Genomic DNA, 26,511 nt, shown 5'->3' with positions numbered 1-26,511 from the left:
ATTTGAAACAACCTTTGTGCTCCTAATTAGTCCCCACCCCCTTCCAACCTCTATCTGAATTCTACTGAAATTTATTTATTTATTTTAATTAAAATTTTTTTTTTCTTTTTTGAGACAGAGTCTGGCTCTGTCACCCAGACTAGAGTGCAATGGCGCAATCTCAGCTCACTGCAACCACCACCTCTTAGGTTCAAGTGATTCTCTTGCCTCAGCCTCCCAAGTAGCTGAGATTACAGGCACGTGTCACCACATGCTAGGTTTTGTATTTTTAGTAGAGATGGGATTTTGCCACGTTGGACAGGCTGGTCTTGAACTCTTGAGCTCAAGCAATCTGCCCGCTTCTACCTCCCAAAGTTCTGGGATTAAGGCATGAGCCACTGCGCCCAGCCCTCTCTACTGAATTTAAGGTAATTTCCTTCCTTTCTTCTTCCTCCCCTCCCTCTCCCCTTCCCTCCCCATCTCCCCCTCCCCCTCCTCCCTTCCCCATCTCCCCTCTCCCATCCCCCTCCTCCTCCCCCTCCTCCTTCCCTTCCCCTCCTCCTCCCCTTTCCCCTTCCCCTCCCCTTTCCCCTTCCCCTCCCCTTTTCCCTTCCCCTCTCGTCTCCCCCTCCCCTCCCCCCCTCCTCCCCTCCCCTCTCTCCCTCCCCTTCCCCTCCTCCTCCCTCCCCCCTCTTTCCCCTCCCCTCCCCTCCCTCCCCTTATCTCCCCTCCCCTCCCTCCCCCTTCCCTCCCCCTTCCCTCCCCTTCCCTCCCTTTCCCTTCATCCCCACCTCCATCCCTCCCTCTCTCTCTCTACCTCCCTCCCCGCTCCCTTTCTTTTCCTCTCTTTCTAGAATGGTTTTAACACTCCTTTCCCACACTTCTGGGGACAGTAAGTGGGGGGTTGCAGAATCAGGCAGGATCCATGTGGTCACTTGGCTATCTGTCTAGGCTGTGAGAGGGGCTATGGAAATTCTGCTGCTGCCACAGGAGGGAGGAAGAGGAGGGAAAGGCTGGAGAAACTGGCCAGGCTCCTTGGGCTGTCCTAAAGAGCTGGCCCAGAAACTTGGCAGCTTTGCAGAGAGGTTCCAGGGGAGGGTTCAGCCCCTCCGAGGCTGCACAGCTGGAAGCTGTTGCCTTGAGTTTAGAGCAAGGGGCCAGGATGGGGAGACAGCTTGTAGGCTTTTGAGACGGTACCAATTCTATCTGGGATAGGAAGCTTCAGGGCTGACCAACTGCCATATGTGGCCAGGGCATTTTTAGCAAGCCTGCCTCCTATTTTCACCTCATACAACTCTGGAGAGTTGATAATGCCAATCTTTAAATTATGTTTGACCAGGCCTGTGGTGGCCCATACTTGTAATTTTAGCACTTTGGGAGGATGAAGCAGGCAGATTGCTTGAGCCCAGGAGTTTGAGACCAGCCTGGGCAACATGGTGAAACTCTGCCTATACAAAAAAATACAAAACTTAACTTAACAAAACTTAGGCATGGTGGCACACACCTGTAGTCCCAGCTACTCGGAAGGCTGAGGCGGGAGGATTGTTTGAGCCCGGGAGGCCAAGGCTGCAGTGAGCTGTGATCATGTCACTTGCACTCAAGCCTGGGTGACAGAGTGAGACTCTGTCTCAAGAAACAAACAAACAATTATGTATGCCACTTTGCTTTTCTGTAAAAGTTTTGATAATTGCTTTGCCTCTGCTTTCATGGTGCTCCTTTGGGTAAGAACTTTTCTTTCTACTAATAGTGATTGCTAACTGTAAACTACATATGATACTGTGGGAATAGGCTACAGGGCCTGAAAGAAGCAGCGGGGTGATGGAGAGTCTACAGCCAAGGGCCTTGGTCTGACCCCCACCCCCACCTCATCCCAACCACCCACCCCACCACAGTCATTCTCTGGTGGCCAGAAAGTTGAATTTGTAAACCTCACATCCAGAGTAGTTTGAAGAAGCAGATTTAAGGAGCCCTAGTGTGCTAGGTGCTATGGGGGATCACAGAGAGAGAGAGAGAGGTGGAACTTGTTATGCCCTTGAGGAATTTCCATTCTAGATATGAAGACAAGACTTTCATACAAATACACATAAGTGCTAAGAGTAGGATGTAGATACATTTCTCTGATCACCAGTGTAATACAGGATTATTAAAAATAAATGCAAACATACAGCATAGAAAGTCCCCAAGTGAGTGTTCCTCACTCTCTAACTCTCCCCACAAGATAACCCTTGTTAACTATTAAATATTTGAGGAGTTGGGAATATTAAATCAAATACATTAAATATTTGAGCTAGACCCTAAAGTCAAATCTAGAGAGGCAGACTGATGGGAAGAAGGCAGACAGACAGAGGATCCAGTCTGCTGCTCCAGGCAGAATACCTCTCTAGCTTCCCAAACAATTGGTGAGCCAAATTCTGCTTGGACACCTTGGTGACAAGGGACCAAAATGCCAAATAGGAATTAGTCTGCAGGAAGCACCCACCTGCGCCTTACATGCTAGCCAGTGTGTTGGGCACCTTATAGGTGTAATTGAATTCCTCATCACTTTATAACACGTCTTTATTCTTATTTTACAAATCGGGATACTAAAGCTCAGAAGTTTCTTGCCAATGTCAAATAGTTAGCAGTATGTGGTAGAGACTTCTGCCATTTACTTGCTATGTGATCTTGGCAAATTATTTAATCTCATGGCTCAATTTCCTCCTCTCTAACGTTGGGTGATAATAGTACCTAGTTCATTAAGGGAGTTTTTAAGATTAATGAGTTAGTCCATAGTAGGTCAGTAGAATAGTATCGGGTACATAGTATGCACTCAGTAAGCATTTGCTACTGTCTGTCTATCTACCTGTCTATTTACTGAAACAGTCTTGTACTCCAGCACCCAGGCTGAAGCGCAGTGGCATGATTTCTGCTCATCCTGAGTTCAAGCAATTCTCCTACCTTAGTCCCCTGAGTAGCTGTAACTTTGACACTAAAAAAGACACTAATTTTAAAAAAATTTAAATTTAAAAAAGACACTTCCCCTTTGCAGCCCCTCCTCTCCAGTGTGCCCCCTCCCTCCGGGCCCCACCCCCACTGAGAGTCCCCTGCTTGCTGTCGCTCCCAGCTCAGGGAAGCTTGCTGTGCCTTTAAAGAAAGCAGACTCCATGTTGCCCAGGCTGGTATCTTACCTTACCGTCTTGTGTGCCCTCATTACCTGTCTCCTGTCTGTTTATAAATCATGAAGTTTTACTGATTATCTTTTATGTAAAACATTTTAGCCTATATGTTATATATATATGGTGAAACTCTGCCTGTACAAAAAAAATACAAAACTTAACTGGGCATGGTGGCACGTACCAATGATTGTGACCTCTATAGTATACCCTCTAGTAGAAACAGACAAGGACAACTCTCAGCCAGATGTGGTGGTTCACACCTGTAATCCCAGGGCTTTGGGAGAAGCATAGAATTTTTAGAGAAGAATTTAAAATAATGGTATGCCTAGGCAACATTGAGACCCTGTCTCTACAAAAAACAAATTAGCCAGGCGTAGTGGCACACACCTGTACTCCCACTACTTGGAAGGCTGAGGCAGGTGAATCACTTGATCCCAGAAGTTTGAGGTTAGAGTGAGCTATGATCTCAACACTGCATTCCAGCCTGGGTGACAAAGTGAGACCCTGCCTCTAAAAACAACAAAAACAACAACAAAAAACTGCCTGGCTAATTTTTTTTTTTTTTTCTGTGTGTTTTTTTGTATTTTTTAGTAGAGGCAGTGTTTCGCCATGTTGCCCAGGCTGGTATCAAACGCCTGGGCTCAAACCCTCTGCCCACCTCAGCCTCCCAAGTGCTGGGATTACAGGTGTGAGCCACCGTGCCCTGCCAGCTACTATTATTATACTCTTTTCTCTCTTGTTCTGACATCCTTGTCATCTCCTCAGTTTAATTCTGCATATCATACCTTATACTTTCCTCCCCTGGACAGTTCCTCTTGGCCTCCTATCAGTTCTTTATCCTGTTTCCACACTGTCTCTCACTGCCTCTTCTACCTGGGTTCAGGCGATCTTCCCACCTCAGCCTCCCGAGTAGCTGGAACTGTCAGTGCGGGCCAGTATACTTGGCTGATTTTTTATTCATGAAATCTTTTGTAGAGATGGGATCTCCCTATGTTACCCAAGCTGGTCTCAAACTCTTGAGCTCTAGTGATCCAAAGTGCTGGGATTACAGGTGTAAGCCATTGTGGGAAGCCCCCTTTCCATTCTTTCTTACCTTACCGTCTTGTGTGCCCTCATTACCTGTCTCCTGTCTGTGCAGCCTCCTGACTCACCTCATTGCTGCTAGTCTCACTCAGGTATATACAGAATAAACTTGGGGCACAGTTTTTGTCATACCACAGCTCTGTGTTAATAACAGACAACAAGTAAACTTCCAAATCTTTGATTCCTTGGTTTGAGGTTCAAGATTCTCCCAGCTCTCTGACCCTACCTCACCCTTCAAGCCTTTTCTCCCACTGCTTCTATGCCTCCTCTCTGCGTTCTCTTCCTCCCACACTTCTCTTTCCATCTGGGGAAATGCTACCTGTGTGTTTCAAGGTCCAAATTAAAATGGTACTTCGTTATCTTAATCCTTCCCTACCCGAAACTGGTTAGAATTTTTCTTTACAGGTTTTGTGGAACTTAGTACACCAGTTTGAAATGCAACATTCAAGTCACATTTCTCATCTCTCATGGACTTACAACCTACCTCAGTGCAGATGCTCAGTTTAATTCATCTTTGTATACTTCCTACAGTTTCCTATAGGAGTGCCTTGCACATAGTAGGTGCTCAGTAAATGTTTGTGGCATAAGATAAGGGGGTGATTGTTGACTATCTGGTGGGCTTCCCTTTCAGCCTTGGTGAAGGTCGCTATTCAGTGGGGGGAAATGCTGTGGTTTTATTTAAGAGTCAGACATCTTTTGTTTTCAGCCGTGTAGGAGAGGCAGAGCCTATAAGTCCCAGTGCCTGCGTCTGTTAAGGGCTGCAGCCAGTGCCTGGTGTACTAGGTCTCGTGCCTTGGCGCCTCAGCCCCTCCCCACAAATGCTCAGCGGAACAGGGGATTAGGTTCTGGCAGCACAGCTGGGATTTTGGCGGCCATTCCACAGCTGACAATAGCACGCAGCACAGGACAGCGCAGGCCTGTACTCCAGGGCCAGAATCTGCCTGGGCTTCTTGTTTGGGTGGCAGAGGGGGAGGAGCGGGCACAGCGCGGCATCCTGGCCTTGCCACGCAGAAGGTATGGGCTGGAGAGATTCCCTTGGGGAATGGACTTGGGGGTGGCCGTGTCCCAGAGCAGGGCAGGCGGTACCCATGGAAGGAGGCAAGGTGCTTTGTGTGTGAGCGGCATGGGTGTGCTTAAAGACACAGCCTGCCCTGGGGCCGGCAGGAAGCTGCTTCTGATCAAAGGGCCTGCATGGTGCTTGTTCTTCAAAGCCTCTGTTCCCGGGTCTTCCTCCCTGCCCTGCTGTCCGACAGGCAGGGGCTGATCTAATCATCAGGACAGCCCTTGGCCTACCCTTCCATTGCTGTCCAGAGACATGGACAGATTATTACTGCTGCCTTAAACTCTGGGTGGAAAACAGAGTGAAGGGGAGTGAAGGGGGAGTGTCCGGTTCATCCCAGGTTTGTCAGGCAGGCCACTGTGAGATGTGTTTTGTGTGTTTATGCCACAGTTTGCCTTGGTCCTTGCTGCTGTTGCAGTTCAGTAATTTTGCCTGCCTGCTTGTGCCTTCACCCCCAACCCACCGCCCCCATTCGTCCTGTTTTTCTTGTTCGTGGACCCAGCCTCCAGCCTTCGCCTTTGCAGTCCCTCCTCTCCAGTGTGCCCCCTCCCTCCGGGCCCCACCCCCACTGAGAGTCCCCTGCTTGCTGTCGCTCCCAGCTCAGGGAAGCTTGCTGTGCCTTTAAAGAAAGCAGACTCCTGGCTGTGACGCACTTCTGGCTGTCAGCCAGGAAGATTGCTCCTGCCAGGCAGACTGAGAAGAAAACCAACAACTTTTCTTTTGTGTGTGGGGTTACTTTCCACTGGCCCCCCCTTCTTCCTCTCCTTTCAAGATTTAAATGCTAATGGCGGATTAAAACCTGTAGATTCGTTTGGCTTTAGGAATCTGGTAAGGACCCCCCCTCCACGCCCCGCACCGCACGGAGACTTTTTCTCCCTCACTCTTTCTCTGGGTTTTTGTTCAAACATGGACGAGGGGGTGGGGTGGATTCTCCCCCCTCACCTCCCTTTCCTGCGCCATTCTTAAAGGGGAGGGAGAGAAGAGGGAAAGCAAGTAAACATACTCAGAAACAGGCGCTGTGGAGCAGAGCTTGCCAACATCCGGGAGTTGGCGCCTTTCGGAGCAAAGGGTTGCTTTCTTTCCCCCTTGCGTAGATGTCAGCGTGTTTTTGTTCAGAGAAGGAAAGCGTGTGCGCCTGCACATTGAGCTGTAGAGACAGCTCAGGAGAAAGCGTCTCCATTTCTGCATGAGGCCCTGGGTGTGTGCGCAGTGGTGGGCAGTGAAAACAGGTTCATTTTGTCAGCTGGTAGGGACCAGGGTGTGTGAATATAGTGGTGGGGGCCTGGGTGAGAGTGTGTGTGTGTTTACGTAAGTGTGTATGTACGCGCCCCAGTACAATACATGGCTGCAGGCCTGGTTGCAGGTCTGGTTCCTGATTGCAACGCTTTTGCCATCATCTTGATCTGGACCTTCCAGAGCATGGGGAGAAGGGGCAGATATCAGTAAGCCACTTTTGAAGAAACTAGAGAATCTTGGTTTCTCCTGCAATCCCTCCCTTGTTCCTCTCCATGGCCTTGGGGTTCTGGGCCAAACTCTGGGCTACAAAGATGGAGTAGTCTGTGTGAGGAGAAGGAGGCCTGAGCTCAAGTTAGTCGCTTTAGAAGGACCAAACTGGTTTGCCCCAACCTCAGGAAACTCTTTGGATTTGGACCAGACGGTCTACCCAGGACTCCTCAGGAATTGAAAAAGATTGTTTTTCTCTGTATGGCTTCTTTTGGAGCCACCGGTCCTTTGGCCTTTTACCTTCTCAGAGGCAGGAGATGTACCAGCAAAGTATTTCCTATGCTGTTTTTATAGCTTATTGGCCTAGGGCAAGCTGGCTTGGCCCCTCTCGGGTAACCTGCCAGGTGAGGTCTGGGTGTTTGCTTACATGTGCCTCCTTGACCTATCCATTCCAGAGTTGGAGGAGGAGGAGCCCCAAGATCAGGGTTTTTACTCTTTGGATGTGGGTGTCTCTCAGATGGGGAGTATCTTTCTAAGAAAGGGGTATAGAACATGGAATTCTTACGGCTACAGGCAGGCGGGGTCTCAGGGTAAGTGGTGGTAAATTTTGCAAGTGAGCACTGGCGCACAGATGGGGCAGCCATTTCCTTTGTGAGCTGTGAGGCTCTAGGCCTTTGGAACTATCAGGTGGAGAAGAGGGTGGGGTTCTGGGAAGGACCCTTTGAGGTGGAAGCTTGTGTGGGCTTTGGTGTCTGAAATTCTGGGAGTGGGAGTTAGCACTAAGAGAATGAGGGTTCAGCAGAAGCAAGGGCCCATCAGCTGAGAGATCAGTATAGTTTAGCAACTCTCTGGGACCAAAGGTCACTTTGGTGTTATCTTGAGGTAGGGCTGGTGTTCCCGGGATGGGCAATAAGTGGCTAAGAGGCAATCTCAAAGGAGCTGACACCCAGGCCAGGGGCCGGGTGAGGAGAGTGGTGCTGCTGCAGCTCAGACCCTCTGGCCTTTGGCCTATCACTTGTTTTGTACTTAAAACTGAAGCTTTTGCAGAACAGACCCCAGAACTCAGCAACTTGACCCTCTGGTCCTGCTTCTTGCATCTGAGCAGGTGGTTTACATTAGCTTCAGCCCTGGTAGGAAACCCTAGCTAGGCTTTAACTCTTTAAGATCCAGAGAGGGTACAGGCGAAAGTCTCTTTAGTGTCACTTTCCTTATCTTGATACTTCTTTTTTGGAAACATAGAGGGGTTACTGTAAATGTGGGAATGGGTCCTGATGTGGGGGAACTGCATTATGTCAGTTTGGGAAATGTAAAAAGGATGCAGGGCCTTAAGTTTATAAGGCAACTGCTTCATGTCCTTGGTTACTTCTTGAGACCAGGGAAAAGAAAGGGTACCTTACCAGCTCGGTGAGGCTCTGTTTTGGATTCTGGGGATATTTCTCAGAGCCACATAGATGGGAACTCTGAAGGTGCCCTCAGAGGGCCTGGCCTGCATTCTGGGGTTCTGTTTCTTTGTTTATTGAGCGAGGGTTGTGGGGGTGCCTGCCTGATCCAGCTGGGGTGGATCTCAGCAGACCCTTCTGTGAAACGGTTCCAGACTACAATCGCAAGGATCTGTTTTTCCGTCACCATCACCCAGTGTACTGGGTGGGGCTTGCCTCAGATTTCAGGGGGAGGGTGGGGAGGATGGTACTCTGGCTGGGAGCCCTTGCATTCCCAGCCAAAGCCTGCTTAAAGCTATAGTCCCAATGTCGAAGACTTAGATGTGTTCCTGGAGAAGAGGGCATAGCTGTGCTTGTCCTGAAGCCTCTTATTCTGATGTTTTATCTCTAAGAAAGTACCTCTTTACTGGCTTAGAGCTGAAGAGCAGACAAGGTCCTTCAGGAGTTCCTAGTGGTGAATGTTGCATTCCTCGTATTTCTGTGCCTGGGAACACGGAAAAGAATATTTAGCCTTAACACTCATTTTCTTGAGTAGTGGAACTAGTTTTAGATAGGCTCTCCTGGGAGGACCTCAGGGTTGTATGTTTTTCCTCTGAGATGAAGAGGTTGGTTAAACCTCAGGACATTTTTAGTAGCACAGCTGTGAATCTTTCACAGGGGGCAAGATCTGCCTACAGTTGCAAATAAAATTTTTGACTGAAGTGTTGGGCCTCAACAAAAGGACTGCAAGTCTAAAGGCAGTAGTGAAGATGGGGGAGAGGATCTTCGCCTCATTCCTTGTGATTGAATAGCTCAGAGGCCTTTTTTTAAAGAAGCCCCAGTTGAGCATCTGGCTGTTGCCGCCCTGCCACAGAGCTAGATGGGGGAGAGGATCTTCGCCTCATTCCTTGTGATTGAATAGCTCAGAGGCCTTTTTTTAAAGAAGCCCCAGTTGAGCATCTGGCTGTTGCCGCCCTGCCACAGAGCTAAGTGTGGTCCCTTGAGCTTTAGTCTGGTCAGCCACAGAAAAGCCTTATTGCATTGCAGTAGTTGAGGCTGTCTGCATCCATTCATGCCTGGCCTCAAGGGCTAGGCAGTCTTGCCCATGGATAGGGCATGCTTGATGATAATCATCCAAGACTGAGGAACGTGGGCCTCTTAGCTTCTCTGGCCTCCTGAGAGCTCTTAACCATTTCATTTGCCCTTGCCAAAGCCCGCGTGAATTGGCTCATTTCCAAGACTGATGTTGGTGTGACAGGTGGAATCATGTTGGATTTTGCAGGGTTAGGAAGCACTTAATTGTAATTAGCATTTGGTTATATTTAGCATTTAATTATTTTCTTCTGTTAATGCTTCATATATGTTTAATTTGACTCCCCACCCTGCTATAAGCCCCTCAAAGGCAGGGACCATATCATTGTCTCCCATTTTCCATGTAGCTTCTACCACAGGATGATCGTATTTAGGGACTAAGAAAATACCTTTTGGTTGGCTGATAAACAGAGTATGCTTGGATAGGGAGGACCAAGAGATAATGGGGAATGAATTTCCAGATTTGTGTATCTCTTTCCCTTACTAGACAGTGAGCACCTTGTGTCTTTCTTTATCCCCAGCTTGCATACAGTAGGCGCTTAGCAAACACTGGTTCCACAGATCCCACACTCTGGAGATGCTAATATATGGGGAGACTTACAGGCAATGTGGCTCTTATCACTCTTCTTCCTCCTTCTGGAGTAGGTACAGACTAAGCACTTGTGGCGGGAGATGGGGGGCAGGGCTGATTGTGCCCCTGGAGATTTGTGAAAATTGTAAGGGCTGCTAGGAGGTGTTGGTGAATATTTAGTCATCTGGCCTGTGGTCTCTTGGGTAGGTTGGCAGGCAGGTGGCAGAATCTCAATGGGAAAGGAAATTGGGGATGAGAACACCAGGACAAGTACCTAATTTTCATTAAATGTCCCATGAGGTCTCCTCCAGAATTGGGCTTGACCTCATCCAGAGACCTAGGTTTGGATATACTCAATCCCCCATCTGAACCATGTTTGTAAGACATATCTGCGGAGTATATAAAAATCCAGAAACTAGAACAGTTTCCCCAAGGACTTAGGTATTGTTAGGTAGAATTTGGGTACCTGTAGAAAGAGCTGGAAATCAACATTTCTGCTTAAGAACAGTAACTATTGACGACCTACCATCTGCCAGGCACTGTACTATTTGCTTTTATCTTTAAGCATCACAATAATCCAGAGAGGTGTATGTGGATCCCATTTTGCAGATAGAAAATGACTAAAAGAGGTTATGTTGCTTGTCTAAGGTCCTCTAACCCTGGTCACATGAAATCAGCATCCAGACCCAGGTCTGCCTGAAAACCATGTTTGTTCCATATTTAAGGGCATAAGGGAATTATGTCCCAGAGAGTAGGGTTGAAGGCCAGCTTTGAATGTTGTATTTTCTGTGGAACAGAAAAATTGCATGGATTAGACACTGAGTTAAATGCACGATTCTTTGCTGTTATCTCTGATATGATAAGCTCTATAGTAATTTTCATGGGTATTCTGAGCTGTCTAAAAATTCCCATGGTTTTTAGGTGATAGAAAAATTTTGTACCATAAAAAAAAAAAATTCCTATGGTGTCTTGGTGGATTAAGTGAAGAATGATTTAAGTGTTCAGAGTTGGCAAAGAGAACCATTTCGCCTCTATTTCTTGAGCATAGATATCTGATATGATTACCTGCTTTTCTTCCTCTCTTGGGTTCCAGGCGCATCGGAGTGACTGTCTGGTATCATCAAGATGACAATCCACGCCACCCGGGGGGCCGCACTCCTCTCTTGGGTAAGTAGCCTTCCTCTCTTTTGTCGGCTGTACTTCTCCAGGAAGCTTGAGAGGGTTAGGAGAGGAGTTTTCTAGCAGTCAGGGCTATGTAAAGTCTTTTCATCCCTAGACTAAATAGTTTTCCTGTAGACAGCATGGAAATGCATTTTAATCTGCCCCCTGTGTATTTTTCTGAATAAAAGGGTAAATGCTGACCACTTTAGTGACCAACATATGCAGGGACTTTGGTCTTCAGAGGCCTTTAATCTTAGGACATGGTTCTCATCACTCTCTTACCACCTTTCTGTCTATTGCTATTGTCCATCAGCAAGTGTTGCCTTGCTGATTACTTCATCAAAATTATTTTGCTAGATCATTCATGTATTTTCTGCCAGAGACAATGGCAGATGAAAAAAATTAATAGAGTGTGTTGGATATTTAAAGCTAGGGAGGCCGGATGTGGTGGCTTACACCTGTAATCCCAGCACTTTGGGGGGCTGAGGCAGAAGGATTGCTTGAGCCCAAGAGTTGAAGACCAGCTTGGGCAACATGGCAAAACCCTCTCTCTACAAAAAATTTAAAAATTAGCTGGGCATGGTGTCGTGCACCTGTAGTCTCAGCTACTTGGGAGGTTTAGGTATGAGGATCCGTTGAGCCCAGAAGGTTGAGGCTGCAGTGAGCCATGATTGCACCACTGCACTCCAGCCTGGGCAACACAGTGAGACCTTGTTTCAAAAATATATATAAAAATAAAAAATAAATAAAGCTAAAGAAACAGAGGAGACCATGAAGTGTGGTGATAAGTATGGGCCTCAGAGTCAGATACCCAGCATAGAATCACAGTGCTGGCCCCTCTGACCCAGGGCGTGTTAGCCTCTCAGCATCTTTTTCTTTTTTTTTTAAATAGGGATATTTTTAAATTAAAATACCTCATGGAATTCTGCTTTCTCTTGGCACCGTGAAAAAAAACAAAATAAAATACCTCTTTGGGTTATTACAAGGATAATGAGATACATTTAGTATGTACAAGTGCCCACACACATGCTGTCATTTAGCATAGTATCTTAATAAATCATAGTTCTTGGTACTTAAAATATTTCCTGGGCATGCTAATTGGCACAGGGTATTTTAGTATTCACCCTGAGTACTGATAAATCAGGGCCAATTGAAGAGCCAACCATTTTTCTTTTTAAAAAATATAGGCATAGAGTCTTCTTCTGCTGCCCAGACTGAAGTACAGTGATGTAATCATAGTTCATTGTAACCTCAAGCTTCAGGGCTCAAGCAAGCCTTCTTTTCTTTCTTTTTTTCTTTTTTTTCCACCCTCCTCGCTCTTTATTCCTTTTTTTGAGACAGAGTCTCGCTTTGTCACTCAGGCTGGAGTGCAGTGGCACGATCTTGGCTCACTGCAACCTCCACCTCCTGGGTTCAAGCGATTCTTTTGCCTCAGCCTCCTGAGTAGCTGGGATTACAGGTATGTGCCACCACGCCTGGCTAATTTTTGTATTTTTTTTTTAGTAGAGACAGGGTTTCACCATGTTTGTCAGGCTGGTCTCGAACTCCTGACCCTGTAATCCACCCGCCTTGGCCTCACAAAGTGCTGGGATTACAGGCATGAGCCACTGCGCCCAGCCTCAGTACTTCTGCCTCAGCCTCCCAAGTAGCTAGGGCCACAGGGGCACATGCCTGGCTAATTTTTAAAAACTTTTTGTAGAGATGGGGTCTTGCTAAGTTGCCCAGGCCAGTCTCAAACTTCTGATCTCAAGCAAGGGAGACACCTTGGTCTCCCAAACTGCTGGGATGACAGGTGTAGCACTGCACCTGGCTGCCAACATTTTTAAATTAGAGATTATTTTAAAATAAATGAATTTTTAATTTCCAGCTGAGGTTGAGTTAATAAGACAGGTTGTCTTTAGTTATGATCAAATCTCAAGTGAGAAAATATATGTTTAATAAGCAAAATCTGTATTCTTAGTCTTCAGTTTCTGAAATGGATGTAATTTTCATTTGTATAGCTTAAAATGGGTATTTTATATTTATATATTTTATATTTGTATTGCATTATCAGTGGGTTTTTTTTTTTCTGTATTAGAAACATTGTCTCTTCCTTCACCTATTCTCCTCACCTTTCCACCCCAAAAGGCTGGTTGGGTTTTAGAGGAAGCTGATCAATGTCTCTAGTTCAGTGCAGGTAACTGAATGTTGGGGGCTGCTTTAGCCACCTTATTTTATGTTGACTGGTTTCTATTTATTTAGGTTCTAGGCTTATTTTTACAGTGACTACTACTGTTACAGAGAATAAACACAAGATTAGTTTTATTTATTTATTTGGAGATGGTCTCACTCTGTCACTTAGGCTTGAGTGTAGTGGTGCAGTGGAGTGCACGGCTCACTGCAGCCTCAACCTCCTGGGCTCAAGTAATCCTCCCACCTCAGCCTCTCTAGTAGCTGGGACCACAGGCATGCACTACCACACCCAACTAATTTTTTGTATTTTTGGTAAAGATCAGGTTTTGCCATGTTGCCCAGGCTGGTCTTGAATTCCTGAACTCAAGCAATCCACCCTCCTTGACCTCCCTAAGTGTTAGGATTATAGGCATGAGCCACTGCACCCGGCCTAAGACTAGTTTTATTTACAGCAGCTACTTATATCCTTTTCTCAAAAATCACAATAAACATGTATGAGGCCAGGTGCAGTGGCTCACACCTGTAATCTCAGCACTTTGGGAGGCTGAGGTGGAGGATCACTTGAGCTCAGAAGTTTGCAACCACCCTGGGCAACATGGCAAAACCCTGTCTCTTCAAAAAAATACAAAAATTAGCTGGGCGTGTTGGTGTTCCCCTGTGGTTCCAGCTACTCAGGAGGCTGAGGTGGGAGGATCCCCTGAGGCCACAGAGGTTGAAGCTGCAGTGAGCTGTGATCATGCCGGTACACTCCAGCCTGGGCAACAGAGTGAAAGCCTGTCTCAAAAAAAAAAAAAAAAAAAAATCAACAAAGAATATGCATGAAAATGTTAAAGTATAGTTATATATGCCAGGTTCAGTAGTGCACACCTGTAGACCCTGCTACTTGAGAAGCTGAGACGGGAGAATTGCTTGAGCCCAGGAGTTTGAGGTTGCATCTGTAAATAGCCACTGCACTCCAACCTATAACATAGCAAGAGCCTGTCTCTTAAAAATAGATATAAATAAATATAGTTATAGAGAATTACTTAAATTTAAACAAAAGTTATGGAGCTAGAGTGAATTTTATGAAACTGTAGTAGCGTGAAATAATGCTTCTGTTATGTTAGTGAGAAGAGTGGCATAGAACATACACATACACACACATGATAATTCCAACTATGGTAATTCCAACTATGGTTTAAAAAAATTGCCAAGGAAAAAACGACTAGAAAGAAATACATGAAAATGCCAGAAGTACCTGTATGAAAATACTAGAATTAATGGGAGTTCTGTTTTTGTTTTGTTTTGTTTTGTTTTTTTGAGACTGAGTTTCACTGTTGTTACCCAGGCTGGAGTGCAATGGTGCAATCTCGGCTCACTGCAACCTCCGCCTCCTGGGTTCAAGCAATTCTCCTGCCTCAGCTTCCCGAGTAGCTGGGACTACAGGCATGCACCAGCATGCCTGGCTAATTTTTGTATTTTTAGTAGAGATGGGTTTTCACCTTGTTGACCAGGATGGTCTCGATCTCTTGACCTCGTGATCCACTCGCCTTGGCCTCCAACAGTGCTGGGATTATAGGCGTGAGCCACCGCGCCCGGCCGGGAGTTCTATTTTTTTGTCTTCTGAATTTTCAGTAATTTGTTTTATTAATATTTAAATTACAGCTTGAGACTGTTCTGTAAACATCAGTTAATAATGAATAAACTGTTATAGGATATTTTAAAATTTGACAACCTTCAGCAACCCTGCAATCCTTAAGGGCAACTCTTGGGTTATGCAGTGAGCTTGGTCCTTGCTCTCATGTTTTATGCCCTGACTAGAGATGAAGGAACTTCTCTACTTCTTCAACTTTTAAATGGTTTCTCATTTGAGAGCAAAATAATTCACAGGAAGAAAAATAGTTTCATATCCACGAAAGGAACTGTTGCCGGATTATTACTTAATTGGTATATATGATGAATCCAGATTCCTTAGAAGACTTTACATCAGCTAATTGATATGACTTTTTAGTCTTGTTAGTGATGAAGTATCTATAGCCCTTGACTGTTTTACCTAGATTGCAGGTATTGATGAGAAATGGTTTAGCCTTGCCAGTCTCTTCATTTTCTACAGGTAAAATGGAATCTTGGCCTGAAGTTTTCAGAATCTTCCTAGAAAACTTAGACCTGTCCTGACCAATTAGATTGAGCTTTTTTCAAAAGACAGTATAAATATATTATAAACATATTATCAAACTCCTTAAGACTTCAGTAAGTCATATTTTCTTTTTTTTTTTTTCTGAGATGGAGTTTCACTGTTGTCACCCTGGCTGGAGTGCAATAGCACGATCTTGGCTCACTACAACCTCCACCTCCCGGGTTCAAGTGATTCTGCTGCCTCAGCCTCCCCAGTAGCTGAGATTACAGGCGTGTGCCACCATGCCCAGCTAATAGTCATATTTTATTTCACATTTAAAAAAAAAAAAAAACCTTTTAACCTGTTTTAATTTGGATTCACCTAAAAGATTCCTCTTTTTGAGATAGGGTCTTGCTCTGTGACCCAGGCTGAAATGCAGTAGTGTATTCATAACTCACTGCAGCCTGGAACTCCTGCACTCAAGCAATCCTCTGCCTCCCACCTTAGCTTCCTGAGCAACTAGGACCACAGGCGTGCACCACCATGCCGGGCTGCTTTTATTTTATTTTTTATTTTTTTGGAGACAGGGTCTTGCTATGTTGCCTAGGCTGATCTCAAACACCTGGCTTCAAGCGATCGTCCCTCCTCATCCTCCCAAAGCACTGGGATTACAGGCATGAGCCACCAGACCTGGCCTAAAAGTTGTTTTCATTGTATTTATTTAATTTTTTTTGAGACAGGGTCTCAATCTGTTGCCCAGACTAGAGTGCAGTGGTGTGATCATAGCTCACTGTAGCCTTGACCTCCTGGGCTCAAGCAATCTTCCCACATCAGCCTCTGAAGTAGCTAGGACTTACAGGTGCATGCCATCATGTCCAGCTTGCTTGCTTGATTGCTTATTTATTTATTTATTTAGTAGAGACAAGGTATTGTTATGTTGCCTAGAGTGGTCCTAAACTCCCAGCCTCAAGCAGTCCTCCTACCTCAGCCTCCCAAAGTGCTGGGATTACAGGTGTGAGCCACTATGCCTGGCCTGCTTTACATTTTTTAATGTGTTCTTGCATCCATAATCCCATTTGAGCCCACACTGGTCCTTTAAAATAGATAAGGTAGGGATTCCATCCATTTGACAAGGGAGAAAACTAATGCAGAGAGAAATAAAGTTCATAACAAAGGTTCCTGGCAGGTTTGTGGAAGAGCTGGGCCCAAAATGTATATGTACTGGCTCCCAGCCCAAATAGAGAGAACACATTTATAAGCACTAGAATCTAGTTGTCTGTACATAACCACTAAGCTGAAGTTATTTAAAATACCTTGTTTCTTAAAGCAGGCTCAGTCTCTCTCCCCTCTTAGTGTTGAATATGTGAATAATTAACTTAGCAAACCCTTTCTTCCTATAGTAATAAAAAAGTAAACTTCAGCCCAGGCTACTTCTGAACTTTAGTGCCTGTGGAATTCATGAGGTTTTCCTGTAGAAGTCGACCATGTATGCTTATTTAATAACCTGGGTACCTGATGCATATGACCTCTGGTGACTTTTCTAGTGTTTAAGGCTGATTTAGATGGATGCCTGTCTGAAGCCAAAGAATGGGAACAGGCAATTAAATCAGAATTAAGAAGTTTTTCTTTGAGATTCCCAGCTCCTCTTCTTTTTTTCATTTCTTTTTTGTCTTTTTTTCTTTTTTGGAGACAGGGTCTTGCTCTGTCACCCAGGTTAGAGTGCAGTGATGCAATCTCAGCTCACTGCAGCCTCGGCCTCCCGAGGCTAAGGTGATCCTCCCATCGCAGGCTTCTAAGTAGCTGGGACTACAGGTATGCGACACCACACTTGGCTAATTCTTTGTACTTTTTTGTAGGACAAGGTTTCACCATGTTGCCCAGGCTGGTCTTGAGCTCCTGAGCTCAAGTAATCTGCCCGCCTTGGCCTCCCAAAGTGTTAGGATTACAGGTGTGAACCACTGTGCCTGGCTCCCTCCACCCCCTTTTTAAAAAATCATCTTGTTCCCCTGTTGTCCTTCCCTTCTCCCCTTAGCCATAGTTTTATATGTGGAAAGAATAAGAACGCATTAACAACAAGATTTTATATCTTTGTGGGAGTGTATAGCATATATGTAATATTTACATTTTGAATAGATATTTCAAAACTCAAGAGCTACAAAAGGGCAATAATATAAAAATCCAAGAGATACAGAAACTGATAATGTAAACATTCAGGAAATACAAAGGGCTATAATACATTGAAGAGCTACAGAGGGTTATAATGTAAAAGCCTTTCTTTTCCCACCTCAGACTCCCTGCTGTCAAGTTCCTCTCTTTAGAAGCATGGTAGTAGCAGTTTATTGGTGTATCCTTCCAAAACCATTTTATGCCTAAAAGCATACTCCCAGTGCTGGAACATCTTAGGAGAGTTTAAGCTTTCATTTAGTTGAAGTCAAAAGAAGGACTCTCTGATGGTTGCATTTCAGGTGGCTGTAACTGGATGAGTGAGTGCAACAGCACTCCTTCCTAAAATTAAACATCTGAGAATCATCAGTTCTTTTATTCCTATAGCCTGCAACTGTGAGCACTTATATTGAGCCTCTGGGAAAAAGAACAAACCACATTGCTTCTGGCGTTTTTAACTGTCTCACCAGGCTGTTCCCTTTGGCTCACAGGTGAACAGTCTGCACGTGGCTGACCCTGTGGAGGCTATATTGCAGCTCCAGGACTGCAGCGTCTTCATCAAGATCATTGACAGAATGTGAGTATGCACCATATCCCTCTCCAGCCTCTAAGGCAAAGCTGATTGCTGGGATGGGGGCTCTACTTGTTCTCTTTCCTTGGTGATGGCTATGACCAGAAATCAGGGGCAAGATTGGGACATCATAAGTCAGGGTGGGACCTAGAGGCAAGAATACATTGACCTCATCTTCCAGTCACCGTGCCACTCCATAGGAGAGGTTTCACGCTTGTCCTATCCTGAGGCTTCTGCACTCTTGCACAGGACAGCCTCCAAGGCTCCATGCCCTCACATTCTTCCAAGCGGCCACTAGGGCTCCTTATTCTCTTGTCTCACCAGAAGTCTTCTACAACCCTCTTTTCTTGGCTCATCCCTACCTTATCCCACAAGCCATCTTTACAACCTCTGAGGGAAGCAAGGGGAAGCTCTCAAACGTGAAGGAAAGAAGAAACACGTACAAATGTCATTTCTAATGTATAGCACAGTACAGATATGCCTCTTTCTAAGCCATTAGAAATACACTTCTGGGGTTTTTTACTGCCTCAATTAACTTGTTTTCTGAGGTCCATGAGCATTTAATAATCCTGTTATCATGTAGCAAGGATTTTTGTAGTTTGGCCTTTTAGTCTGTATCTTTAGCATATTTCTTTTGAACATCATAGTTATCTGGGAAATCAATAGAGTGGGGCGTCCTCCCAGTATCCTACCTTTCTGGGACCAAGTACAGATCAGTCTTCTTTTTTTTATTTTTATTTTAAAGAAAGCACATTAGATTGTTTGCCCCAGGCCAAGGAGAGACTGAAGTGTTAATTGAAGGTGTTTATGTGCCATATGTGGCGGTTAGGAAATGGTATCAGGGACTCACATCTCTGTGAAGCAAGCACTTAGCTACCTATTCATAGGTAACAGCTCATCGATAGAGAAAGAAGGTAGAATTAAGCCTATCAAAGGCCAGGACTGTGTCTGGTTCATCTTGGGGTTCTCCCTACCTAGCTTAGGACAGTACCTTGATTAGCTTTTAGTTAATGTTTGTTGAGTGAAGAGATGAGTTGGTATTCTCCATCAGTGAAGTCTAGTGGGGCCTAGTAGCCCAGGATAGATGAGTCTGCTAAAGTATTTTTTTTATTTGAAATGTGTGTTGGTCGTGGGTTGTCTTACAGGATTTTTTAAAACACCATATGGCTCTAACCAGCACCTGTTTTAGTACTGCTAAAAGAAGTCACTATTCTTATTTTGGTTTAGACACTACCATTTTCTCTCCCGGTTACCCAGGCCGGACATTTCAACATCATCTTGCCGTCTCTCTCTCCTTGGCACTGGTCTCTAATTGGTCATCATCCTCTCTGCTCACATCTCATGTCCCTTCCTCTGCCTCTTTCTGGATCCTAGGCCCTGATGACTTAGTTCTTCTCTAATCTGCCCTTATTGCAGTCCGTTCCTATACTTGAGTTCTCAAGAATCTTTCTCAAATCTTGTTTTCTTTGTGACACTTCAGTGACTCTTCATCAAACCTCAGTGACTATTCATTTTTTTTTTTTTTTTGAGGCGGAGTCTGCTCCGTTGCCCAGGCTGGAATGCAGTGTTGCTATCTCGGCTTACTGCAACCCCCGCCTCCTGGGTTCAAGCGATTCTCCTGCCTCAGCATCCCAAGTAGCTGGGATTACAGGTGCCTGCCACCATGCCCGGCTAATTTTTGTATTTTTAGTAGAGATGGGGTTTCACCATGTTGGTCAGGCTGGTCTCAAACTCCTGACCTCGTGATTCCAGAGTGTTGGAATTACAGGCGTGAGCCACCGCATCCGGCCAATAGAAATCTAAAATCTTCAGCCTGGTGTTTAAGATCTTTCATCAGGGGGTCATTTCTTCTCATCAGTTTTGTTTCCTGCTTTTTTCTCTCCCCATTCCACACCATCTCATTTTTTAAAAAATCTTATAGAAATCCCTAAATCCTGGAATTTGTTTATTGCATTATCATGGTGCTGCTTAACTGTTCCCCTTGTTCCCTATATACTGATAAATAGATCTAAGCTTGATTCACTTTTTTTTTCAAGGACACTTCATATTTGGGGTTGCGTACCACATGTAAGTCAGGATTTTGCAACTTCAGTTGATAATCATTATTTTGCAAACCCTAAGGAAGTGATAGATCCAGGCACCTGACATCAATGGCTGGTAAAACCATGAATCTGGCAATACCTAACTCTCTGTTTAATTTTAACCTCACTAAAAGTGAAGCAGCTAGGTATAATGTGCCTTGTATGGTAACACACAGTATGGGGCAGCATGCTTTTTTGACTTCAGAATAGCTCAAGGAACTTCTGCTTTTGAAGAGAGAAATTTCCTTGGCCTGGTGACAAGAGCAGTAGATGTGCCCAAGAGTAAGGATATGTGTTGTCCTTGGGTTAACCACTGTAGGTTAATAACCTGGTAGGAAATTTTCATAGGAAGGGTCAAAAATTCAAGATGCTCATTTTCAAGTTGTCTTCTAGCGTGTTGCCTGAACATAACTGCAGTAGAAGGGAGGAGTTGGAGGTAGGCGGTGTTGAAATCCCAGGTTAACGCTAACCTCCATCTCAGATCCAGGACGATGCAGACTAGCTTTCTTTTGGGAAATGAAGGTTTTGGCTAATATGTTCTGGCTCTTGCATTTCTGAAATCGCTACTGGTGCCAACCTAAGTCAGCAGCCTAGTTCTCAGCAGAAGGCAGCAGAGGATGGCAAGGTTGGAAGGGAGATAAAAGCTGTGGGAACTGGGTGACTCTTGTCTGCCACTGGACAAGGGGCACCCTGAGAAAAATAATTGTTTAAAAAAAAATTTTTTTTAAGCTGTGGGAGTTGAGGAGGGTTTAATTGCTTGGCTGCTTGGCCTTCTCTATGGGAAAATTAATTGGGATCAACCCCTCTGACAAGTTTCCCTTTCTATTCTTCTGTGCGTGAATAGCCTAAAGCAAACAAGGCAGTCCGATCTCTTTGATAGCTGTGAGGCATGAATAGCAAAGTATAGTGGAGGGATTTTGCCAGAAAACTTACAGCCGTGACATTTGTCTTGCTGACATTTATTTCTGCTCTTAGTAAAAAGCATCCCTCAGTTGCCACTCAGCTCATATTTACTGATCACCTACTTTATTCCTGGCTTTCAGCTAGTACACTTGGAGTGGGCAATTATAAATGATGCAGTTGCATTCATGAGTGTGGCAGGAAGACCTGGAGGACAGCGGAGGCATGACTGGCAGGAGTTGTGGATGGCTTCCTGACAGAGATGAGACTTCAACACAATCTTAAAGGATGGGCTAGATTTCTCTAGGACTACTGTTGTCTAAAGCATGCTCCATGCAGCTTTACTTACATGTAGGGGGAGGGGAAAGGGTTTTGTGATCAAATAGGTTTCAGAAATAATGCATGTTGTATCTTCTTCTTTTAGAAAATGTTCAGTTTAGTTTAACCCAGAATTTCTCAAACATTTCACCTGAGAACCTCTTTTTATTTTTAGTTAATAGAATACTCTGAGGTAAATATTGCTCTACACTGAGCCAAGGAGTCACAACATTCCAGATGGTGGGTGGGTAAGGAAAATGGCTCATTTGGGAGTCTGTGAAGAGACTAACATCTCCTCAAGACTTTGTAGGAGACTCTTATCAGACCAGCATTCCAGACAGAGTGCTTCTGGGATGGGGTTCACTTGGAAGAAGACTTTGTAATCACATGGGGTGTTGCAGGGGAGGTACACTCAATCTTGGCTTGGATGATGCATGTGCTTGCAGGATGTCTCTGGCATTGGAAGGTTCTGAGCCTGCCTTGCCCTCCAGAAGGCTGGCTGAGATCTAGGGGTTTAGGTTCTGAGAAGCAGGGGGCCCACTAATCAGGATCTCCCACTGTAGCCTAGAGAAGTCAGCTTTCTAACTTAAAGTGGTATTTCAGAAGTTACCTGCTGCCTCTAAAAATGGAACTGCAGTTAGCTGGAGCATCCGGGGCCTCGTCCCTGGACTGTGTGAGAGCTCCCCCTGCTGTCTCCCTCCCTTCATGGCTCTCTTCACACTGCCTGCTCTTCCAGTAAAGTACAGATAATCACTAATCAAGAATACTAGTTCCAGCTGGGCTTGCTGGCTCACGCCTGTAATCCCAGCACTTTGGGAGGTCGAGGCAGGCGGATCACCTGAGGTCAGGAGTTTGAGACCAGCTTGGCCAACATGGTGAAACCCCATCTCTATTAAAACTACAAAAATTAGCTGGGTGTGGTGGTGCACACCTGTAATCCCAGCTACTCAGGAGACTGAGCAGAATTGCTTGAACCTGGGAGACAGAGGTTACAGTGAGCCAAAATCGTGCCACTGCACTCGAGCCTGAGCAACAGAGTGAGATTCTGTCTCAAAAAGAAAAGAGAAAAGAAAAGAATACTAGTCCCTGGGATCCTCTTCTGGAAGGCTTTTACCATCTCAGCCTTCAGCCTAGTGTGGGAACTTCACCCTGTCACTTCAGAGCCTTGTTTCCTCCTGTTCTTTCAGTTCTTGGATGTGTTTTTTCCTCCCTGTGGTCCTCTCTCACTCTTACCCTAGGTGTGTTCTCCAGGCCTCCTGACAGTTTAGAGTTGAGCCATTTCAGAAGGTGTCATCTAGCTTCCCATTCATCTGTGCTGCATCTGTCTCCTCTTGGCCCCTTTCCACAGAGCTTTTTTATATTTGCAAATAGGAAGGCAGAGTGCCATCTTTTCCAGAAGAACTCCATGCCTCAGGTCCCCACTTCTCATCTACCACACATTCCATCTGGATAAATGGTGTCCTGATATCTCTCACCTGCCTCTAGGGTCTGGTCTGGTTCTCTTCCAGATCCAGCAGAGATCAAGACTGGAAGGAATGGGGAGGTAAATGCAGCAGCAAGGAGGCAAAGACTGCTGAATACTCCTAATACTTGTTCTTTTTCTAGCCATGGCACTGAAGAGGGACAGCAAATCTTGCAGCAGCCGGTGCCAGAGAGACTGGACTTTGTGTGCAGTTTTCTGCAGAGTAAGCACCTTTCTTATCCAGCTGTGAAGAAGCTGCTTCCTCAGCTCATGAGATTGGAGAGTCCAGAGGAACTAGTTCATGGGTGTCTGGAGGAGAAAAATTTCAAGGCTCCCTACTCTTTAATGCAAAGATGAAAACAGCTGGCTCACATCCCCTGAGTCTTGTGATGCCTCCATCAGTTGGTGTAAGAAGTGTCCCTTCAGTCCTAGAGCCCATCTCAGAGATCCAGGTGGACCCAGAAGGTCACTTTTTGGGACTTATCACCTTGACTCTTTGAGCACCTTGAGCTTCTGTTCCCCCAACTTCAAGGAGACAGAAGAGAATGACTAGTTTCTCTTGCAAGAAAAACTGTTTTTTCCCAAATAACTTTGAATTAATTGCTTAGGCGATAGTTATAGGGGCAGAGGCAGATTAAGGTTAATCTTGACCCCCTCCTCATTGCTTGTGTGACGTTTCTGGACATAGGTTCCCTATGTATAATATGGAGATGATAACTACTGTTATGTGGCTGGGTAGATTAAATAAGGACACATGCAAAGCTTCCAGTACAGTGTTTTTCACTTCCCCTCCCCTTGTTCAGCCTTAGACCACAGAGTCCTCATCTTTGACATGAGGAGCTGGCTGCCATCTCCACTCCTAGAGAATTATAGGAAAGGTGAGGTTATAGTTTGATAAAGCAAGGTGTTAGTAATTGAGCCCAGACCCTCTGGCAGCATAAGAGTCCTCTTCTGACTCAGCTGCAGGCTTCCTCTGTGACTTCAATTGAATTCTAAAGTCACCTGGCATCTCTCGGTTCTTCCTCTGTGGTGCTGAGAGAGGGTTGGTGAATGGGTGGGAGAGTGCAATGTCATGACCCAGAGTTGCTGTGAATTCCCAGGCTGCTTTCTTCTTCCACTATCCCTGTAGCCCTTGGACTGACCCAGGATAGAACAGACTTCAGATGGAAAATTGTAAGGCAGGGGAAAGAGGGTATAGGATTAAGGAGCCCTGCATCTCATAGCCCCACCAGAGACAGCCATTCTACTCCTCAGATTTCAGTGTTCTGGGATCTCAGGTGTGGTTCCCAGGAAGTTCACCCTGTTTTCTACATTGTCATTGCAGAAAATCGAAAACATCCCTCTTCTCCAGAATGCCTGGTGTCTGCACAGAAGGTGCTAGAGGGATCAGAGTTGGAACTGGCCAAGGTACCTATGGAATACCAGACTGGGGAGGCAGAGCGGGGTGGGGGTGCTGGTACCTGAGGGACCCTGCAGGGCCTTCTCTTAACCCAAGGGGAGATGGTAGGTGCCTTATTTCTGGGGCTCTAGTATGTTGGAGGTAGAACCAGGCAGTCACCTGTGTGAGACAGAGGCTAATTTAGCCCAAGGATGCTAGGAGCCCATGATCTTATGACAGAGATTATGAGACAAACTGGTTTACTAGACCATTACTGTGGGCCTCGGTGGAGACCTGGCAGAAATTAGGTCTCACTCGGCTATCACCATATTTTTATTATAGCTCAGTCTGCATCATTCCCTCTGCACTTTCTGGGTACTGGCCTGTAGAGGGTACCTAAAGCTTCACACCCAGGGTTCTATGAGTCCAGGAATTGAGCCATACAGGAATCTTGGCACCCAGCTTTTTGTATAGTGTGCATTGTGTCCTCAATTAAAAAAAAAAAGTATTTCCTGGAGCTGTTAAGGATGGTGGCCTGGGGCTGCTAAATTCTAGGAGTTTTGGAAGAGTCCCCAGAATAGGAGCACTGAGAAGAGAGACAGCCCCACTCAGTGACTGCCTCCTGTTTGGCTTCTAGATGACCATGCTGCTCTTATACCACTCTACTGTGAGCTCCAAAAGCCCCAGGGACTGGGAACAGTTTGAATATAAGATTCAGGTAAGCCCTTGTGTAAGCCACCCCACCTAGCGGGCCTAGCCCATGCTTTACCTCACCCGACTCGTTTTTCTTTAAATAGCAGATACTGGTCTTTTTAAAAATACATTTGTAGTAGTTATTTCCATTCATCATAGAAAATCTGGGAAATGTTGAAAAGCATGAAGAAGGAAATAGCAGTTGCCGATAAACTCATTCCCAGAGGCTGCTAACTTTTTAAAGGATATACTTTCAAGTCCTTTTTTATGTGCATATATTTAACTATAATGTGTTTTAGGGTAATACATAGAAATTATTTTCTGTTCCTATATGTGTTTCTATGTGTGTGTGCTTTCCACAGAACTTTCACTTTATCTCATCCTTTCCTCTGGTAGGGTCATCTGGAAGAGGCCAATATAGTTATATATAAAAGCTTCCTGTCCGGGCGTGTTGGTTCATGCCTATAATCCCAGCACTTTGGGAGGCCGAGGCAGGAGGATTGCTTGGGGCCAGGAGTTTAAGATCAGCCTGGGTAACATAGTGAGACCCTGTCTCAACAAAAAAGATTTTTTTAAAAAATGAACTGGGTGTGGCAGTGTGTGTCTGTAGTTCTAGCTACTTGGGAGGCTGAGGAAGATCACTTGACTCCAGGAGTTGGAGATTATAGTTAGCTATGATTGTGCCACTGTACTCCAGCCTAGGTGACAGAGCAAGACCTTGTTTCTTAAAAACAGCAACAACAGTAACAATAAAACCAACTTTCTGATTGTATTACTTTCCTTACCAGTCACTTCACTTGTGGTCAGGAGTGAAGTCAGTCAGGAACTCTGACTTGGGTACATCTTTAGGGGAGGTGGGAGGGAAGGGGGCAAGTAGGGTGAACATATCTCTAGTTGAATGTTGTTGGCTGGGCCATAGGACCTCAGCTCTGAGAGGGAGAGAGGGATCCAGCAGGCTCCTAGGGCGCAAGGGAGCTGGGGACTGGCACTGCCAGGGTAGAGCTCCTGGCAGCCATCCCTTTGGGGGCCTAACACCTAAGTGATGCTCTTTTTCTCTCTGTGGCCCAGGCTGAGTTGGCTGTCATTCTTAAATTTGTGCTGGACCATGAGGATGGGCTAAACCTTAATGAGGACCTAGAGAACTTCTTACAGAAAGGTGAGTAGGTACACATTCCTGAGGATCCCCTCATCTCTGAACTGGGGACTACTAGGATCCTGAGTTGTCAAGAAGTACAGTGGGGATTTGTTTCTGTCCCCAACACAAGGCAGAGTTGGTGCTCAGAAAAAGTGTGTATAGTGGAGTAGGTCGATTTCTGGGCCATGTTGTATCATCTCAGTTCCTATGGAGCTCCGCCGCCTGGCAGCAGCTAAGTAGGATATTTACAGGTGATATCTACTTTTGTTTTTTATTTATTTATTTATTTAATTTTTTTGAGATGGTGTCTTGCTCTGTCACTGGGCTGGAGTGCAGTGGCACGATCTCGGCTCACTGCAATCTCTGCCTCCTGGGTTCAAGCGATTCCTCTGCCTCAGCCTCCCGAGTAGCTGGGACTACAGGCATGCACCACCACGCCTGGCTGATTTTTTGTATTTTAGTAGAGGCGGGGTTTCACCATATTGGTCAGGATGGTCTCTATCTCCTGACCTTGTGATCCGCCTGCCTCGGCCTCCCACAGTGCTGGGATTACAGGCGTGAGACCTTGCGCCCAGCCTTGT

At 45.5% G+C, this 26,511-nt stretch overlaps 1 protein-coding gene across 8 annotated transcripts in view; it reads left to right on the top strand.

The window, feature by feature from the left end:
• The window catches only part of NUMA1 (nuclear mitotic apparatus protein 1), a 77,515-nt gene that overhangs the window by 32,682 nt on the left and 18,322 nt on the right, over positions 1-26,511 (top strand). For 2 of the 8 annotated variants that reach the window (XM_012456872.2, XM_012456865.2), the window contains exons 1-7: positions 5,931-6,105; positions 10,895-10,968; positions 17,884-17,969; positions 22,868-22,947; positions 24,049-24,131; positions 24,740-24,820; positions 25,864-25,951. In XM_012456872.2, coding sequence (XP_012312295.2) covers positions 10,927-10,968; positions 17,884-17,969; positions 22,868-22,947; positions 24,049-24,131; positions 24,740-24,820; positions 25,864-25,951 — 460 coding nt within the window. In that variant the 5' untranslated portion in view covers positions 5,931-6,105; positions 10,895-10,926. Of the gene's footprint in view, positions 1-5,057; positions 5,232-5,498; positions 5,618-5,930; positions 6,106-6,263; positions 6,476-7,225; positions 7,311-10,894; positions 10,969-17,883; positions 17,970-22,867; positions 22,948-24,048; positions 24,132-24,739; positions 24,821-25,863; positions 25,952-26,511 lie in introns of those variants that run through there. The other 6 variants (XM_012456871.3, XM_012456866.2, XM_012456867.2 and 3 more) reach the window with 5 other exon arrangements.

Source organism: Aotus nancymaae, unplaced genomic scaffold (assembly GCF_030222135.1).
Source record: "Aotus nancymaae isolate 86718 unplaced genomic scaffold, 86718_ANA_hifiasm-v0.15.2.pri h1tg000059l, whole genome shotgun sequence".
Classification (NCBI taxonomy): Eukaryota; Metazoa; Chordata; class Mammalia; order Primates; family Aotidae; genus Aotus; species Aotus nancymaae.
This window is presented reverse-complemented; position numbering and strand designations above follow the sequence as displayed.